The following is an 18,861-nucleotide window of genomic DNA, read 5'->3' on the forward strand; positions in this document are numbered from 1 at the left end:
TCTGGAGAGATTTAATTAGATTATATGTTGGGGTACAGGTGGATCTCTGGGTTCCCTTTGTATAAGGGGCCCTTCGGTGCTCCCCGGACCACAGCTTTGATTCGGGGAACACCCCCCCACCACTAGCACCAGTTACCCCCCTGCCCCTTACAGTCATAACTTCATATCCGTGCCAAATATGAAATCAAGACACACTTACTTGTTCTGCTCTGATCTCGCGTTAAAACGCGCACGTTCGTTACAGTAAAATCCCGTCGGAGCGGATCGAAGCTGATTATCGGAACCTCTGTCTCTCTCTGTTTCTCTGCGCCACACAAAGAGCATTCTGTTGATTTCGGACAAATATCGGCTACCAATCCCATCTGGCCGCCTGTCGGCTATTCTCTCTGAGTTATATTTTGGGGCTTGTCAAACCGCCGGCAATAAAACACACTTTATTACCGTCACGTGCTCCGTTTTTTTTCTACTGCTCCCACGCGGGTTCATAAATTATTAGACCCAGCACCGAGAGCCACTTTATTCGATAATGGCGCCAAAGGGAAAAAAAGCCTTTAATCTTTTGGGTTTTTTGTGCTTTTGTAGTTTTAAAAGATATGTGTTAGTGGTCACTTTATTTACGTGGTGTTTGGAGGGGTTACAATGTTTTTATTTCCTCTTTTCGATTTTATTTGTAGTCTATTTTTTTCAAAAAAGAATTTTCTTTGTTTAAGATACTAAATAAAACCTTTTTGTGCGTTTTTTTTGGCTGCTGCAATAATCTAGGGAAACACATTCCTATCAGAGATTGTGTCAAACCCGTGCGTAAAAACAACATTTCTCGTGCGTAAAACCAAGTCTGCATGTTGTCTCCTTTTCTCAGACCCCCGTGTGGGTCTCACTGCAGTCCTTTCCTTCCACAACAAGCGTTTTGCATTTTTCCGGATGTTTCTGGAATGCTGTTTGGAGCATTTGTTTCCTGCTTTGATTTCCGTAAATGGGGAGCAATAAAACCATAAAGTGGCTCTGTGAAAACAAACCACGCGCCTGTGTGTGGCTGAGAGTCAGCGCTGCGGCTGCTGAGGGCGTCTAGGTGTCAAAACAAGACACTCAACCAAAAGTTATATTTTGAAAGTCTTTTTAAGGTCTTATGCTTGAAATTACATAATGATATAATAATTAAAGGCACAGTCATGTAAATAATTACGCAAAAACATTTGGAATCTTTTTGCTGCTAGTTTATAGCTGTAATGTATTTATAAATGTCACAAAAGGTTCAGCAACCCCATTAAATGTATGATTATGTACAGGATAGCCTGAGTGTCACCAGTAATCGTGTATATCTTGTGTATCGTGTATATGTTCAAGAAGTGCAGTGCAAAAAGTATCCGTTCTTCTCTTCACTTTGCTTTAATTAACAAAGTGTCAGCGCGGGTTTTAAACCCACTTGAATCCGTGATTTATAGCGCCTCTGCCTGGCCTCCTGCCTAATAACGCCTCCCAGCTGCTGTTACATAAAAACACATTCAGACCAAACAGAAATGTCGCGGGACAACGGCTGCAGTCGCCCTGTTCGAGGTGCATTCAAGGTAACTGGGAGAAAAGAACTCTTATGACCTCCTGGCTGAATAAGCAGGAGGGCGAGAGGAAGATGGTGTTGATGAAAGCACGTAGAGCTGGAATCTGTTTCGACTCTATTTAAGAGAATAGTTGAATCTGTGGCGCCATCTAGTGTTTGAAAAATGCACAACAGCTCTGTATCTGACCTGAGAGGAACAATGGAGAACGCAGCAGCACGTCGACACTAACGTAGCCTCATCTAAATATGTTTTTATCTTGTTTTGGTTTTAGTAATGGATAGAAGGATTCAGATTGATGGTAGCCTATTGAAACAAATGTATTCATTTTTTCTCACCCTCAGCGGCATATGCAGTTTTTATTACGTATCTGTGTCCATAACACAGGTGGTAACCTTTAAAATCTGTATTTTCGAATTATTGTTATTGAAATCCTAAAATTTGAAACCGTGTTGCTTTCATGGAGGTGTTTGCTTTTCGAGTTCTTTCTGCAATATACCCTGTAACAATTATTTCCTGGCTGTTAGCGCCCCCTGGTGGCTCATAAGAGCAATGACATACTGGTTCAGATACACTTACCTGAACGTCAACAAAATCTAATGTATAATTAGTTAATATATGTGAAATAGACAAGTCAGAGAAACAATCATCAAATTAAATCGTTTTAAATTTTGTTGATAAGAAATTAATTAATATTAAATGAATGATTAATTCATGGCTTTTTTTTGTTACCTGCATCCGGTGATCTGCTTCACTTCAAACAGCTCGAGCTAGTTCTGAAAAAGAAGCAAATAAAAGAAAACATTATCAATGAATGATTGAGCTTCCTGTAGCTCTGCAGCTAAAAATTATATTCATTCTAGATTTTAAAAAATTCTCACCATAATCGATTGATTGTTTTGTCTATAAAATGTAACAAAAAAATGCTCATAAGAATTTCCAAGAGCAAAGCAGATAAATCAATTAATTGTTGCAGCTTTCCTAAAATGTGGAAGTCTGTGCATAAAATCAACACAAGCTCTGATAGAAAGGCTCTTTAGCGGTTGTGGATTCGGTTTGTTCTTAGGACGAACCTGCAGCTTGTTTTGTTCTTTGTGCGTCTGAGTCCTCTGCAGCATCCTGCAGAGAGAGAGGCAGACGTGCATGCTTGTGATATACTGAGAGGGGACACAAACGCATCTCAAGCTGCAGCTTTCTGTCTTTGTCTTTCCGTCTCTCTCTCAGGCTACTTTTCTGTCTGTCTCAAGCTTTAATTTAATGTCTCATTCTCTGCGTCACTGTCTTCCCTATCGCCTTTTGTCTCTTTGTTTCTCCCCCTCACACACTGACACATAAACGCACACACACACACACACACTCTGAGAGAGTCCCTGCTGCATTGCAGTAGGTTGTAAATACTGAGTGCCAGCTGAGCCTGAGTGAGCAGCAGCAGTGAAATACTGTCTTTGTTTCTCTCTATCTCTCACACCCCTCCCTCTGCCCTCCTGACAAAAAAAAAAGGAATATAAAATTCAAAAAAAGGGAGTAAAATAGTGTCTCTTTGTTTCTCTGACACTCAGGCTGCCCTCCATATAAAACGTCAAGGAAAACAAAAACACGGAGGAAAGGATTCCTTCTGTCTACCTCTGTCCATCTGTCCTCGTGGGTTTTATGGAGGAGGAAGGAGAAATTCAGCTGCTTTTACTGAGTCGTCTAAAGATTTCATATAACAGCAGTATGAAGAACAAAGAGAGAGCGAAATTTAAATTGACACATCTTTTGATGTATTCTGTAGACTCATTTTCCACTGAGGGAGGAAACTAGTTCTTCCATTTGTTTGTATTTTGTCTGCATTGAAAGAGCCACAACTTAGTTTATCAACTACTTTGTGTTATAAACAATACACCTACATCTCTATGCACAAAGCCTAAGTCACATGCATGGCCTTTAGTTTGCACACAATATAATTAGGAGTTTTCCATATCAGGCCCTCTTATTGTAACCAAATGCAATGTATACCAGATGTATCCTAGAGGATGGTGCTGTTCCCTCTCCTCACCTAAAGACTTGATGGAGCATAAACATGAACACTTAAACAGGAATCCTCTTAAGATTATTTCCACTACTTGTTCCTTTTATCTCCATTTATGCAATCTAGTCTTCCTCTAGTACTCTAGGCTTCCTCTCACTTCCTGTAACACAAGGCTGAAAGACAGTCCTTACAAATTACATCACACAGAATGAAAAAATAGCATGCAACAAAACCTAAAGATAATGTAAACTATTGCACAACACTTGTCTGATATAAGTGTAATATATGTAGGCATTATAATATGAGTACCACAGTTTGACTGCATGAGTTAGTGCTGAACAAATGCCATTAAAAGTACAGCATGGACCACCACAGCCTCCCAGGCTCACGTGCATCTAATAGTGGTAAATGAGCTGCTGTAACAGACACGTCAGGCTGCTGCAGGTGTGCAGACAACGTAGAGGCTAATATATTATCATTATGTAGTACTCAGGGATTCTGTAATGTTCTGCGACCCTAAAAGCCTTTTTAATCAGTTAAACTTATCTATTATGCAACACACAGTTTAAGCCTATTGATCAGTGGACATTGATGCCATCACTCACAGCAAAACAGAATCACTGCATTAAATATACACACATAAATATATGTAGTGCAATATTTGGGGGATATTTCTTTGTTTTTATGCCATCAAGAGTGTTAAGATCGAGTTCAGAAGTCAAAGCTGAGTGTCTGTACCTGATGTGTGCTGTCTGCTGGACTCCATTTTCTTCCGCAGCATCCTGACATGAACGAGACAAGAGGAAAAACAAAGTGAAACACTTCGCAGATTAAACACGAAATTTCAGTCAGAAATCAGAAGGAAAAACGTTTTCGTAGAGAGTTTGTAAGAGGAGGCGGAAACAGCAGAGAAAGCAAACGTACCTTTTTCGCCTTTGGCGTTTTTTTTTCACTGCCTGTCGGTAATAAAAGCTTTTTATGTCTGATGTGTTCGAACAGGAAATATCTGCACGGCACTTTTTACCTCTAAAATTAAACATGTAACGAATAAATTGGACGAATCTAGTTTTTTTAACGGATAAAGGCAGCAGAATAAATGCATAAAATATAGGGAGAGACCGTCTACGGAGGCGCGCGGGTGCCAGGGAATCAGTTCTGCGCCACCGAGAGCGCGCGAGGTAAGAGGCTGATCCGCGAGGGTACGCACTGCACGCGCACTCATGACCGTCAGCGGCCAATGGCGGCCCGTGTCGGCTCGTAAAACCGTTTTTATGACCTGTGTGAGCGTGTGTGTAAATCATGCGGGGAGAAAACGGAATCTGTGGCAGCTGCGCTCAAGAGAAAGCTGCATCAACAAACAGACACACACATGGACACTTTCACATACAGAAAACAACACCGTCTACACACAGTGTTTCAGGCAGGGATTTTTATTTTGACAAAACGATGAGGACCACTGATTAGGCAATCTGGGAAAGCATTTAAAACGTACAAAATTAAATGCCATGCTGGTTAAAGACATGAAAACTGGAGCTTTCAACAAAAAATAGGCGAACACATTAAGTTAAAAGCGATTTAATCTAACCACAAACCTTTCCAAAATGTGACAAATAAAGGGGGGACACACGAAAAAAATACAGAGACAACTATTTAAAAAAAACGGAAACGGAACTAGGAACTCAAACAAACAAATTCACCTTAAGATCACATTTAATTATTTATAATAAACAACAAACTCTTCATAGTGTCTGACTCCAATAATTCTGAGCTCTGTTTGCACTTTGTCAGTAAATTCAAACATGTACGCTGCTTTTTTTCTTTGTATATTTTCAGCTCCATGACTCTGCCACACAATAAACACACACGAACAAAAAGTAAGTGGTTTTTTTTGAGTATATACGTGAATAAAGTATGGCCAGTCTTTAAGAAATAACCTGGTGAAATTGTTTAAATAAAGTAGTCTGCATCATGAACTCAGTCAGTCTCAGCTCTGTTGCCCTCTGGAAGGAGATATCGGTCTATCAAGACCCGCACCTCCAGATTTTTTGGGACTGTCCAATACTGTCTAAGATAAGAGCAATAACAAATGACTATGCAGATTTACATAGGGACAGTAAAATATCAGCTATTTTTCATTTGGTATTTTATTAGTCTACATCTCTGCTGTACAGAATGATGCTGCTTTACATCTTATAAAACCACTGAGGAGAAGCACCTTATCTCATTGTGCAGCTGTACAATGACAATAAAGGCATTCTGACTCTGAACAAGTGTAAAAAAATAATTGCTTTAAATTTGATTAAGAGCTCCTATTTTCTAAAATATTATATAATAATAATATATAATATCCTCATTCTTAAAAAAAGGCAGTATCCCTCCTTAGCCATTAAAACCTGCAATATCTGATTTGGCCAGTTGGGGGCAGCAGAAACACGTTGTGCACGTCGTCATATCATCACATTTTAAGGTGATGGAGCAAACCTGCTGGCAAACAAAATGACACCTATGGATCCAGGAAGGAAATTTACATTCACTTGATGTCCTGTCCCCGCCTCGAGATGAATTTTTTTAGTCTTTTTTCCCCTTTCAGACCTGAAGGAGCTATCACGGCTCTTAAGTTGCTAAAGGCTCCACTGTGAGCTAGTCTGCTGTGTGATACAGATAAAGTCTTGTAGCTGTACGGTGGCTTTTTAGTGGTTTCTCAGTGACAGTAGCTGCCTGTTGTGGCCAAAGAAACAGAATAAAGTGTGAGAATGAATACTAAATGTTGCCCTGACAGACGGGCCTATCAAAGCTCTGCAAAGCTGAGGAAGGCTGCAGACTGAGTAACAGTTCTCTGCAGGATCGACCCCTGCTTATTGATCAGGTTTTAACTGACTTGTTCTGAAGGGTGAGCTCTGACTTTCACACTTCCTATTCAGAGTGAAAGATGTTAACATACACATCTTCACTTCTTCTTCTTCCTTGATGAAGATGGCTGCCATAGCAACAGGTGCTGTCAACAGAATAGGTCTTTCCCATTTTATTTGCTAACTGAACTCTAATTGAAATCTGTGTTTCAAGTGCAAACAAATCCAGAAGCTTAAACAAACTCGTTTTTCAGTCATCAGAGTTTAGAAAATCATATTTATTTAATTCAGCCTCTTGAATATTTCATAATAATGCTGTTCAAATAATCATTAAGGGACTTCTCGGTGTGTTTTGGTTCTTTATTCCAGCCTCACTCTGCACTAAGTGCTGCTATAAGTCCAATTTCCAAATGCTCTCTCCGACTGTTTCTTCCTTCTGCAAATGAAAGTAGCTGCAATAAAACTCCCATCCTCACTCATTTACATTTTAATGACTGTAGCAGCCATTTTATTCTTTCTGTTGAATACCAAAATCCACCTGTGCATGTCTACCATTTTAGTGTGAGGGACTCTAAGCAAAGAAGGGATGAAGTGAATGCTGCATATATGAGATAAAAAAAAACTTGTGATTAATTCACGCAGCCGGTAATAAATCGTCCATTTTTTTGTTTTGGCCGTGAGATTTACGCTTTGTCTCTTTATAGCGACGCAGCTCTGTGAGAACACGAGCAGAAATATGAGTTGACAACATTTTAATGTCTGCTTTTATTTAGAAGTCTGCTGATTTATGTCGTAGTTAATCAGCGGTGAAAGAGAGTGGGCTTTTTAAATGACAAGATAGATTTTAATCATGTCGCTGTTTTATAATTGGAGCCATTGCTTTCATGCTTTTTTTAATTATCTTATTAGATCTTTGTTTTTTCTGTTCCTATTATGTTTCCAATTCTGTTGGTTTTGTCACTGTGCTGTTTAATATCAGGTTGGAAAGACTCGACTTGTCTTAATGGCTTCCTTTACGGCCTGTCTCTATTTTCCAATGCTCTTTTGATAGGCTAACACTTAAACATGTGCACTCTGTCACTGAGCAGGAACATGGCCGTACATTCAAATCTACGGTCTCAGAGTTAAAGCTTTTAACATGACAACAGCTGTATATTTTATATGTGTAATCTTCATCTGTAAGTAGAGCCATCACACAGGCTGAATCTCAGGAAGTATAATTGCAGTAACTGATTAAATCCTGTGGGAACGTTCAGAACTATTGCACTGAAGATTATTGACGCCTGTATCATCAGTGGGAGAATGTAGTACATTTAGGCTACTCGGCTACCATCCTTATTTACTTTTTGTATTTTCTATTCATGTTAGTTTACACTTAGACACCACGGCAAATGTCACCAGTGTATGATATTTTGACCTCTTTAGTCGTTGAGTTGAAATTACAATGTTTACATTTAAAACACATGAAGAGCTTATAAAATGTTATACCAAGATACGATTAAATTACAGCTAAAGCTATAAGTCCAGTTTTACATTGTACATGAGAAATAATAAATTAATGATACAATATTTCACAGTAGAATAATCACATGGAACATATGTCTGCGTACTGTACATCTTCCTGATACTATAACATTTTCAGTGCAGGTTTGTAACAGTACTACGATTGTGTGGTTTAACTTAATATTACTTATTATTAAAAATAATGTACTGAGATGTAAACTCCGATGTAGAGCCCACAGTGCTCAAAATTAAAGCTTACAGCCGCTGTATGTTCAATCCCAGCTCAACAAATCCAACACTGCCACCCAGCGGACAGAGCCGGTAACTACACCTACAAGCAACAGCGCTTCTGTCTTTGTTATTAGTTTTTTTTTTTTTAAATGTTATTTCAAGTTTTTACAACCACTTCACATCTTCACATTAAAAAAAAAGTATTTAAGACAACATAATTTACAGGATCAGTTTAGTAACAAAATAAGCATTCATTCCTTTATTTCAACGCTGTAGGTTCCACGTTGATTCTGCTCAGAAACGAGGCCTTAAATAATAGATACTAAGATAGTGCGCTAAAAAGATTACAGCTCAAGGCTGCTACTTGGCTTGTACTTGCTCCTAAGAATACTTCACATTCATACAGTGTATGTGGGCTCCTAATGCTGCAGGACTCATTGTCTGAATAATCATTTAGCACGCGCTCACCTCAGTAATTATAATCTAATACTGTGTTACTGTACCATTGTGAATACGTGTAATGTGATTGCAGTCATTGCGTTTAATCTGAGGCGATAATTTGAACATAACATCCGTCCTGTTTAATTTCTGCAGCGCTTTAATGATTCCCTTTGTTGTAGTTGTGTGTTAGTGCGGTTTAGTCCTTCCTCTTTGTTTAATGGCACCTTCTAGTTAAATCTGCTGCATTTAATCAGAATTTCTAATCTTGTTTTCTCGTTTTTAAACATTAGTTTGTTTGTTTTTAAGTCATTTCTCATTTGCCTTTGCGCGCAATCTTTTTGTTATACAGGCCTATTGCAGTGTGCTTTTTCCCCTCATGATGGGATGTTTAAAGGAGTGTATATTTAAAACGTCTTAATTTATTTATTTATCTTTTTATCTCGTTTTAATACCGCGTAAAGCTGTATAATCAGCGCCCAGTCATTATTAGGAAATGGCTCACACACCGCGCGCAATAATTAAGGGCTGACATTTTAATTTAGACCATGAGATGAGATTCTTCTACCTCGTCTTATTACAGCAAGAAATCCGATTGGAATTCATTAGACGGCTACATTAGAGAGTTAAATTATCTAAAATGATGGCGGTAATCTGCATGTTTTTTAAATTGCAGAGCTATATAAGAGCGTGTACATTTTTGGGGGGCGCAAATATCCACCAAATCCAACCTTAAACGCTACTAAAGCGTCATTTCTTTTGTTTTAATTCCACGAGTAGTGAGATTTCCTGTGTTTTGTGCTCTCGTGGAGTGCAGAGCTGTGATTGAGGCTGTCTGGTCTCATCTGCAGACAATGACTTTAACATTAAGAAAGACAGTTGACGCTCCAAGGCAGGAAAGGGTGTCCAATAAAACCATATACTGTCTGGGCTAAATGACTTTATGGTACCTGTCTTTCTCTCTGTGTGTGTCTCTCTCTCGCTCTCTGTGTAGAGTGTGGGGAAAGTCACGTTTATTCTCCAAATGCATGCTGTTGCTTTATGACCCTGCAGTAGGATGAGCGCTGGCTGGATTATATGGCGGCTGTAAATGAGGGAAGCTACGAGGCGCTGCACTGACTTTGACAAAACAAGCAGGCAGAAATGTCTCTCTGTGGACTCAGACTCACACTGCATACCTGACGGCAGTCAAACACCGTGACGTTTCAATAATACAATCATCATAAGAAGCAGAATAAATCCCATTATAGGTGTAGAATCAGTGATACGTCATACATGAGATATTGCTTATGTTATGTCTGGGATCATGTCACAGTGATAGAGGGTTATAACATGAGGACAATGTTATTAATAATAAGAAGTAACGTTGGTGCAGCTGTGTGCGCTTCTCTGTTTCATAATAAATAGAAATATGTTTAGCAGAAAAAAACTAGCTAAAGATACAACAATTCAGTGTCAATATGATTATTCAAATTAACCGTTTGATACGATAATCACTACTATCGTCATTATCTTTGTTATGATTATTTATTTTATTACATTTTAGAAGTAGTAGTAGCAGAAGTAGGAACATTTCTTTTTTTCATTTATTATATTATACATAAATACTTATTTTATTTTTTATTAATATTAGCCTAGTAATATTATGATTATCATCATTATTATTTTTATTATTACTATTATGGTCGTTGTTGTTGTTGTTGTTGTTGTTATTTTTGTTGTTATTATTATTATTTAGTAGTAGTAGTAGTGGTAACGGTGGTGGTACTATAAGTATTATGCTGCTATTATTATAATGTGTTATTATAATGTCAACAATAGTATACAGTTATTATTCTTATTATTATTTGTAGTAATAGTTGTCGATTAAGTAGCAGTAATTGTACAACTAGTGGATGTAACATAATATCAACAATATTATGGTTAAATATGTCATAATATAGTAGTAGTAATTTTAGTGGTAGGCTTTACTTCAGTTTATTGTTGTCTGACTATTTAGAGTTTCATAAGAGCAAATAATTGATTTCTGATAGGCAGGTTTTCAGATATGAAATATGCTCAATGATGTGACTTAATGAATGTAAAACTACTGTAACATCTGGTGGTAACATAAACCTGTGCTGTAAATATTGTATCTATGTTTGACCAATATTTATTGTCATACTTATGGGTATGATGGTCTATCATTGGGTGACATACTTATGCACGTTTGTATGTTATCATCATTATAAAGGCAGTAGCTACAACATGCACAGGATGACATTGGATATGAGATTAAATGCTATGATGATAATGGAAAAAAGTATGTAAAATATTATTTTTTTTTAGGGTAGGCTTATTAGTTATAGTATAGCAGCAATTGCAGGCCTTATAGAAAAAGTAAAAACTATTACTGTGTCATGATAATGTTATAAAACTCAACAAATGCAGCTACAACAACAACACCACTAATATCAGTGGAAATAACCAATACAATTCTATACAACAAATGTGACCCACAAGACCTGTCTCATAAAATCCCAAAATAAAAACACCAGTGAAAGCACAAAATTAACAATGATGATCTTTTATTTAATAAAAAAAAAAAGTCCCCACGAGCAGCATATGGAGCCTAAATGAGAAGATGAAAGCATCACTTCATCACATCTTGACCCCGGTGACGTCACAGCACAGGCCTGCAGCTGGAGGCTAACATAGCCTGTTTGTGTTTCCTTTTCTCCCAGAGAGAATGTGTTGTCTTTGAGTCCATCTCATCCTCGTGAAAAGAAAAAAAACACTAAAATATCCCTCTAAAGTTCCTATAATATCTTAAGGTGATGTAATCATACATTCCTAGTGAAAATGTGTTGTGCGTTTTCTCTGTATGAAGTCCTCGTACGGTTTATTCTTACATGAGGTAACAGTGAAACAGGAAAATAAAAATCAGAGTGATGTCACACCGTAGCTTAGCAATGACTGGTGTGTGTGTGTGTACAGGCATGACCATATCTGCATTTTAGACCCACAGTAACAACAGACTACATAGCAACAATGACAACAACAGTAATAACAACAATAACAACAAATATGCCCGTTAGGCTACATGCACAGTTTATAAAAACAAAACAAGGACGCTTCTTCTGTTTCTGAGGATCAAAACGATGAGAGTCCATTCTGGGTGTCACAGTAGGGGAGACTGGGGTCGGTTGTAACACAGGGGATTGCCCCATTTAGAAGCAAGTGATTGATGTGTAGGCCTCTCTGACTGCTTTCTCATGTGGACACACCTGAAATTCTTTGTGAATCATTTTTATATGAAGTTTGTTAAACAATTTACTTGTTTATTTTTTATTATTATTTTGTTTTAAAATGCAGCACGCTTTAACCTACTTCCTGTTCCAAAATAAGTCTCCAAATTTAAAGTTATAATTGCTAACTGTGTTAATTATCTGCATCCTCTTTTTTGGTGTGTAAATTGAAAACAATGCAAGAAATTATTTAACGTTTTAACTGATAAACTTTTTGTCTTATTTTGTTGTATTTTTTTTTAAACATGCACTTTTTTCTAAATTTGACGCCTGCAAATTTTCTTAACATTTTACACAGCGTCCCAACTTTTATGGAATCAGATTGTGTGAGATAGTGGATGGACATAAAACATATTTAAGCATGTTAAAACTACGCTCACAACTGTAAAGACTGCTTTCTGTATTATTAGACCTGAACGAGAGGAAGGACACTTTATCACAGGGTGGTTGCAAGAGCTAATTTAAAGGCAGTATTGGAAACAGCAGGGCATCTAGAGCTACTTTTGTAGCATCTTGCCTTTGTTGTAGTTGTGTGCGTACTCTGCTGTCTATTGTAAATTAAGTAGATATTTTTAACGTCTTATTGCTTAAGTGGTTAATCCTAACAGTAAAGTGGTCCCATGTTTAGTATTTCTGTTTGAAATGAAGTGCTTGGCGCTCCCAAACTTCCCCCTCTACAAAGCAGCACATCTGACTTTCTAACTTTAGAAACATATTGCCTTACAAGTCATATTTTAAAAGCTTCACATTTCGCACATGTGGTTGCAGAACTTTAAAATGTTAAAGCAACAAATCTATGTGAAACCTTGATATGACATTGGTGCACATTTTTGAAAGGGTTATGTTAACAGGAAGCAACGGGACTGAATAGCAGCATATTGATGGTAAGTGCAGCCAACGTAAATGTGCTTTACGCCTTTAGTTCCAATTACACTCAGTCATGCAAATAACTCCATGTTACAGTACTTTAAATCAAGAATAATAACATTTTCCCCTTACCAACAAAAGGGTCAGTAAATCAGTTGCTAATATTCCCTTTTTCCATCAGTTGCCACTGAAACTCTCCACTTATTCTGCCGGCTTGTTCCTGTTTCTTCCCCTCCTTTGGGCAGCGACTTTATTATAGGTGTCAGGCTTCTGTTTGTTTAAGTTTGTGTTGCAGAGGAGTTTTATTTTAATGTCAAATAAACACTCAGCAACTGTTTTTCAGGCCGTAACAGACAGGTGTTTGGTCATAAACTCGCTCATGGGATTTATCTTTGATAGTTGCCTTGCAGTTCGGTCTCCTCTGGCAGAGTGAAAGCAGGTTTTATGAGGAGGATAGTTTTAACACTAAATCATAAAACAAGAATCGCATTTTGGCAGAAAGCACAAGACAATTTATGTGAAGTCAAGTGTGTGTCAAGTAGTTTCACTTTCTGGACATGTGAGATGTATGGCTTTATAGGAAACAGATGTGTTTGAGAATGAGCAAAGTCTTTGATATCAACTGGAGTGTTTTGTTTTTCTCATTCAATTTATGGATCTCGCTGTGATTCGGAGCTTTATTTACAACTACCCCAGGTTACAGGTGACTGTCTTTACTTTGTAACATGCAGATGGAAGAATTCTACACCGGAGTTCAGATGATTGAGCATGAAAAGGCCAAAAAGACCATAGGAATACTTTTTCAAAAAAGAGTGTTACAACTTCCTGGTCTCCCCTGCAGAGTTTCGCCTCTGCAGTTTTTCAAGGCGGCCATGTTGGCTCTGCAATCCCCTGCTTGGTAGGTTAAAGATTTAACCTCTTCGCCTGGAAATCCTGGAAAAACAACAACCCTTCGCCTCTTTTCCAAACCTCAGTCATTCATACTCCTCCTCTCCCGGGTCATCAGCTTCTTCATCTTCATCCGCCTGTTCTGGAACCAGATTTTGACCTGCCTCTCTGTCAAATTTAAGAGTCCTGCCACCTCCAGGCGCCGGTCCCTGGTCAGGTACATGTTGTACAGAAACTCCTTCTCCAGCTCCAGCGTCTGGTGTTTGGTGTACGGACACCTCTTCTTCCGGGTGGACTTGGCGTGGATCCAACTAGCTGATGGATTTTCTGCAGAAGAGGAGACAGGGTGGCATGGATTTTTACTTTAACAGCACACCATGTGTATTTACATCCAGCTGTGTGTGTGTGTGTGTGTGTGTGTGTGTGTGTGTGTGTGTGTGTGTGTGTGTGTGTGTGTGTGTGTGTGTGTGTGTGTGTGTGTGTGTGTGTGTGTGCGCGCGCTTAGATCAAAGACTGACATAAAAATCTAAGAAAATATCCTCAGGAACAAGTTTTATGAGCCTGCAACTTTTGGCTCATTAGAAAAAGAAACAATAGCACACACTCAAAAACACAACTATAAATAATAGATAAATACGTTCCATTATTATTCGTTTTAAACCACATAGTTAAGACTTTAATTAGCACTAAGCTTGTTAATGCCCTCATTTCAACCGTCTTTTATTTCAATCATTGAACGCAACTTCATGTCAAATGACGTTGCGGTTTCTGACGTTGCAACAGACTTTTTAATATGGAAATATTTTGGGGATGACAGCAAGCAGCAATAAATACAGCAGAGTGAGCCTAATAAAGCTGCAGCCTAAATCTGTGTGTGCAGGCAGCACTGATGCACAGCCAAATTACTTTCAGAATTATTAAATTGCAGTTCAAAAGGTGATATTTGAACTTTTGACTGGTAAATAAAATGTTTTATTGGCCACTTTAAAAAAAGAGTGAAGAGAATAAAAAATATATAGTTAGAAAGCAACAAGTGTTTTGGCTACAGGCAAACAACACTCAGTTATTAATTCATACATGATTTGGACTTCAGGTTGGTTAAGATCTCCTGAAACGCTCTATTTAACAATATTAAGAACCCCTACATGAGTCATAGCTATTAGAGTTTCTTACACGAAAAGTATATGTTCATAATGTTTTATTCTGACGCGTATGTTTTCATTTACAGAACGTGCCAATAATGTGAGGAAAACGTCTCGTAATAGACACTTAAATGTTACATGTATGATCCTTATTATTATTATTATTAATATTAGCACAGACATATTGTTTTGCTTCACCTTATATAGGCCTATCTTTATTTTGTGTTTTGACTTACTTAAACAAAACTACTTTAACGGTTGACGTTAATACTACTAGGTACAAGTACCTTTTGCATGCTGCAGTATTAAATTACTTCTGTGCAGCAGCAACAGGCCTATACATTATGCATGGTATTTTGGGATATACATTTTTTTACACGACATGGCACAAAAGTTATTTAGTTGAAATAAGCTTTGAGCATTAAAAACAAGCCAAAAAAAGCTCCTGCACAATCCGATCACATAAATACAGCGCGAGCCTACCTGCGATTTCCCTCTCGTGACAAATAGTGAAATAAAAGTAATAGCAGCTTAATTATTTTAATGGACAATAAAGTTTTATATTTTACCGTTTACAAGACATTTATAGGGCTATAAAAGTCACACACGCTTACTTACTTAGGCCGCGTTCTCCCTCTCTGCACACACACACACACACACACACACACACACACACACACACACACACTCTCTCTCTCTTTCTCACACACAAACACGCGCACACACACCTGTGTATGCACATGCTAATAAACATTCCTGAGTTTGGTTTATCTATCTTTACCCGGGTCAATCTGTGGCTGTGGTTTTCTCTCCTCATCCTCTTTTTTGGGCTCCGGCTTCCTCCCAATCTCCTCCACGGTCCCAAGCCGCTCGAGGACCACCTCAGCCGGGCTGCCGAAGCTGGAATCCTCGGGGCTATCCTCTTGTGGCGGAGGTGAGCTCTCGGGTTTTACCGCCTCATACCTCGGACTCGGATTGGAGAGGTCACCCTGAGCTGGGAGACACCCGGGAAAACCGGACGAAGCATGCGACAGAGAGGTCTCCGATGCGGGAGTCGCCCCCTCCCAACAGCGGACGAACCTGCTCTCGGTAGCCGCCGAAGGTGCGAGGTGCTCGGCGTGGGTCTGCGTCTGCGGGCCGTAGTACGGATGGTGGTGGTGGCTCAGGAGGTGATGTGGATGGAAGAGGCCGGGGATGGAGGCACCGGGGGTGGACTGCAACTGCGGGGAAGATGACGAAGAGGAGGTAGAAGTGTTTGTCCATGGAGAAAAGCCGTTTAAGCTGGTTTGTTTGTTGGAAAAATGTGAAAAATCCGGAATGTGTGAGGCGGGGGTCCCCTCCTCCTCCGCTCCCCGGGCTGGCTTTGCGCAGCCGGCCGTCGAACCCTGCAAGCCTCCCGGGATGAAATGTGCACCGTACGGCTCCTCGGTCTGGAGCCCCATCATGGAATAATAATTCGTTAGCGACATGTTTATTTTATTATTTCAATAAAAAGACACTTAAGTGCGACTGTAAAACGTTAGATGGGCTAGTATAGTGCCTTACATCCTCCCCTAAAATGGTAGTAATTTTTTTTTCCTGCCCTTACCTTCTCCTCGGCTGCCCATTGGTTAGACCGTGGATCACATGGTTGGACTGTATTTACCCAGTATAGGAAATAAATCTAATCATTCTTTTGTGCTCAGAATTGTGACAGTAGGCCTGTTAGCCGGCTGCCAGCTGGGCCTGAATGTAGCACAGAGCTTTTTCAAACTCTGTACTTGAAACACCGTTTTACAGGCGGAATAAAATGTAGCAAGGAGCCGTTTACAAGCCTGTTTGAAGTGTGTGTGTGTGTGTGTGTGTGTGTGTGTGTGTGTGTGTAAAGTGTAACGGGGTTGGCTTTACTTTGTCTGGACAAGTGATTCCCTTGGTCTTGGATCTTGAGCTCACACTGAAAATATTTCTTAGAAATTAAAATGACATTTTTCCCTTTTGAAGTTCACTCTTTCAGTTTTCTGATTTTTATAGCATTTTTACGCACCGACGTAGCCTTCTTATTCTTCCATTGACAAATGAATGAAATTATAGCCTTTTATTTGATCATATTATTTTATCCATGTTTGTGAAAGTGAAATTCCATTGTCTGCACGAGGTGATGACAAGCAGGCTGTGGGCGTGGCTTAAAGACACAAACGAACTGTGTCCTATTTGGAAGAAATTCTAACAACCTTTTTTTTTTTTAACATAGACCTTGATCGATCGCTCTCGTGCACTCTTAGCGCCATCTGCTGGCTGGATGATTTTAAAAAGGAGGGATTCCCAAACTTTACCATGAGAATAAGGCAAAAAGAAATATGTCTACATGAGAGACTACTTTTAATGTTGTATAAATTTAATCCAACTCCATATGTGTAAGATAGTTAATTAGAGCATGGCAGGCCAAAACAGAGCCAACGTTTAATATATTACTACATTAACTTCATATAAGTGACATAATAGTAAAATAAAATATTGCAGACACCCTGACAGACTTCCGGAAACCACATGCCTCCAAAAGCCTCAAGTTTATCTTTGTTTATCATTCTTTAACAATATTAAACTCAGCCTATAAAAATAAAAGTTTAATACCCTGAAGGTCACTGGTGTATGTCAGCACACAGGGACTTTACTGCATCACTTTTATTTAGCACATTATCAAGTTAGTATAATCTCTGCCAACCGGCCTTAATAATAAAAATGAAGACACATAAATCAGCGCATTGTTTAGTTCATCACGCTTGAGGATTCAGACCAGATGGGTGTCATTGCAGTTACGGCCTCTAGGTGGCATTGTGAACATGAGTACCGGTTTTCTCGTGGTTTAGTGAACACTGAAATGACTATGTAAATATTCTATTTTCTTTTATAGCTTTGACTCTTTTTTAAATCTATATTTATTTATATTTTAATTTTATACTTTTTAAAATGTTATTTATTTTGCCTCTTACTCATCTTTTTTTTCACCTTTCTGCTTTTACATCCTTTGTCCTCTTGGTTTAACTTTATACTGACTGCACCTTTATATTTCATGCTGTGTCACAACTCTTGTTTTTATGTTGCTAAATAAAAAGAATGTATTATTAATATTATTAATAATACAATTGTATTTACCCTATATTTTTTCACCTTGGTAATACTTCAATAGCTCTATAATTTTGATAGTTAACCCTTCTTTGCACTCAACAACAAACGCTGTATAATGGGTTTGTAACACTTTATAATCTAAAGTCTAAATAATATATAAAGCTTAGTAGTAAAATATAAGCAAGATGTTTTTTAATCTGTAAAATGATTAAAACCTTTCCTATAAAAAATATTTATTCATAATAACAGTTTTTATTTGTTATTATTTGTTGTTCATGCACGAAAATTATTTTAATAAACACAACTTACGCACCATGTTACAGTATGTTATTAACAATCTAGTAGGTTTTATCACCTGCTTTTAAGTGCTGATGGAGTTTATTATATTATTATTCTTATTATTATTATATATTATAGGAGCAAATTAATGCCCATTTACTGTTTTATCCAGTTCCAATACAGCAATACAAAACTGTTACTGAGACTTAATGTTAATTAATGCTGCCTACACTAACATTACAACTGCTACAAACCTTAATGCAACTACTACCAAGACTGCAATATACTACAGCTACCATTACCCCTTAATAATACGCCTCTATTATATTTGTTCTATTTGCACTGAAGTAGCTACACATCTGCTACTGTTACTGCTTCTATTTAAATTACTATTGTTACTGCTACATTATCCAGTTCCTCATTACTGCAAAAAAAAAGAATGTTTTTGCATTAAAAATATATTAAACTCTTTAAAACATGTGTGTGTCGGAGGAAAAAGAGTCTCAGCCGGCTTGTGGTCGGGTTTATTGTGGGCCATTAGGTTGAGTGCCTTTAGTTCCAACCAGACACACAATCTCTCCTTTCATCCCCCTTCATTCTTTTTACGTCACACACAAATACACACACATACACACAGACAGTGAGTGTGTGAGACAAAAGACAGAGGGAGACAGCAGACTGTCTGTATTGCCCCAATAAAAGTCTTTA

The 18,861-nt window shown here is 38.2% G+C and overlaps 1 protein-coding gene across 1 annotated transcript; it reads right to left on the reverse strand.

Moving 5' to 3' along the window:
• Window positions 1–13,709: 13,709 nt before the first annotated feature.
• On the reverse strand, window positions 13,710–16,238 carry LOC138588983 (homeobox protein Hox-D9b-like). The gene is made up of 2 exons (XM_069659242.1): window positions 15,551–16,238; window positions 13,710–13,954 (listed from the first exon to the last, which is right to left on the reverse strand). The coding sequence occupies exons 1-2, from the start codon at window positions 16,236–16,238 to the stop codon at window positions 13,710–13,712; spliced, it is 933 nt and encodes a 310-aa protein (XP_069515343.1).
• Between the last annotated feature and the right edge of the window lie 2,623 nt (window positions 16,239–18,861).

This window comes from Semicossyphus pulcher, unplaced genomic scaffold (genome assembly GCF_022749685.1).
Source record: "Semicossyphus pulcher isolate SPU_LCO1_2020_fin unplaced genomic scaffold, fSemPul1.0.p SCAF_12, whole genome shotgun sequence".
Classification (NCBI taxonomy): Eukaryota; Metazoa; Chordata; class Actinopteri; order Labriformes; family Labridae; genus Semicossyphus; species Semicossyphus pulcher.

Bases quoted from the DNA above. Each gene is read 5' to 3' on its own strand.
- LOC138588983 (XM_069659242.1), bottom strand. From the start codon at position 16,238: ATGTCGCTAACGAATTATTATTCCATGATGGGGCTCCAGACCGAGGAG. The intron at 13,955-15,550 runs GTAAAGATAGAT...CCTCTTCTGCAG, and splicing joins ACAGCCACAGATTGACCCGG to AAAATCCATCAGCTAGTTGG.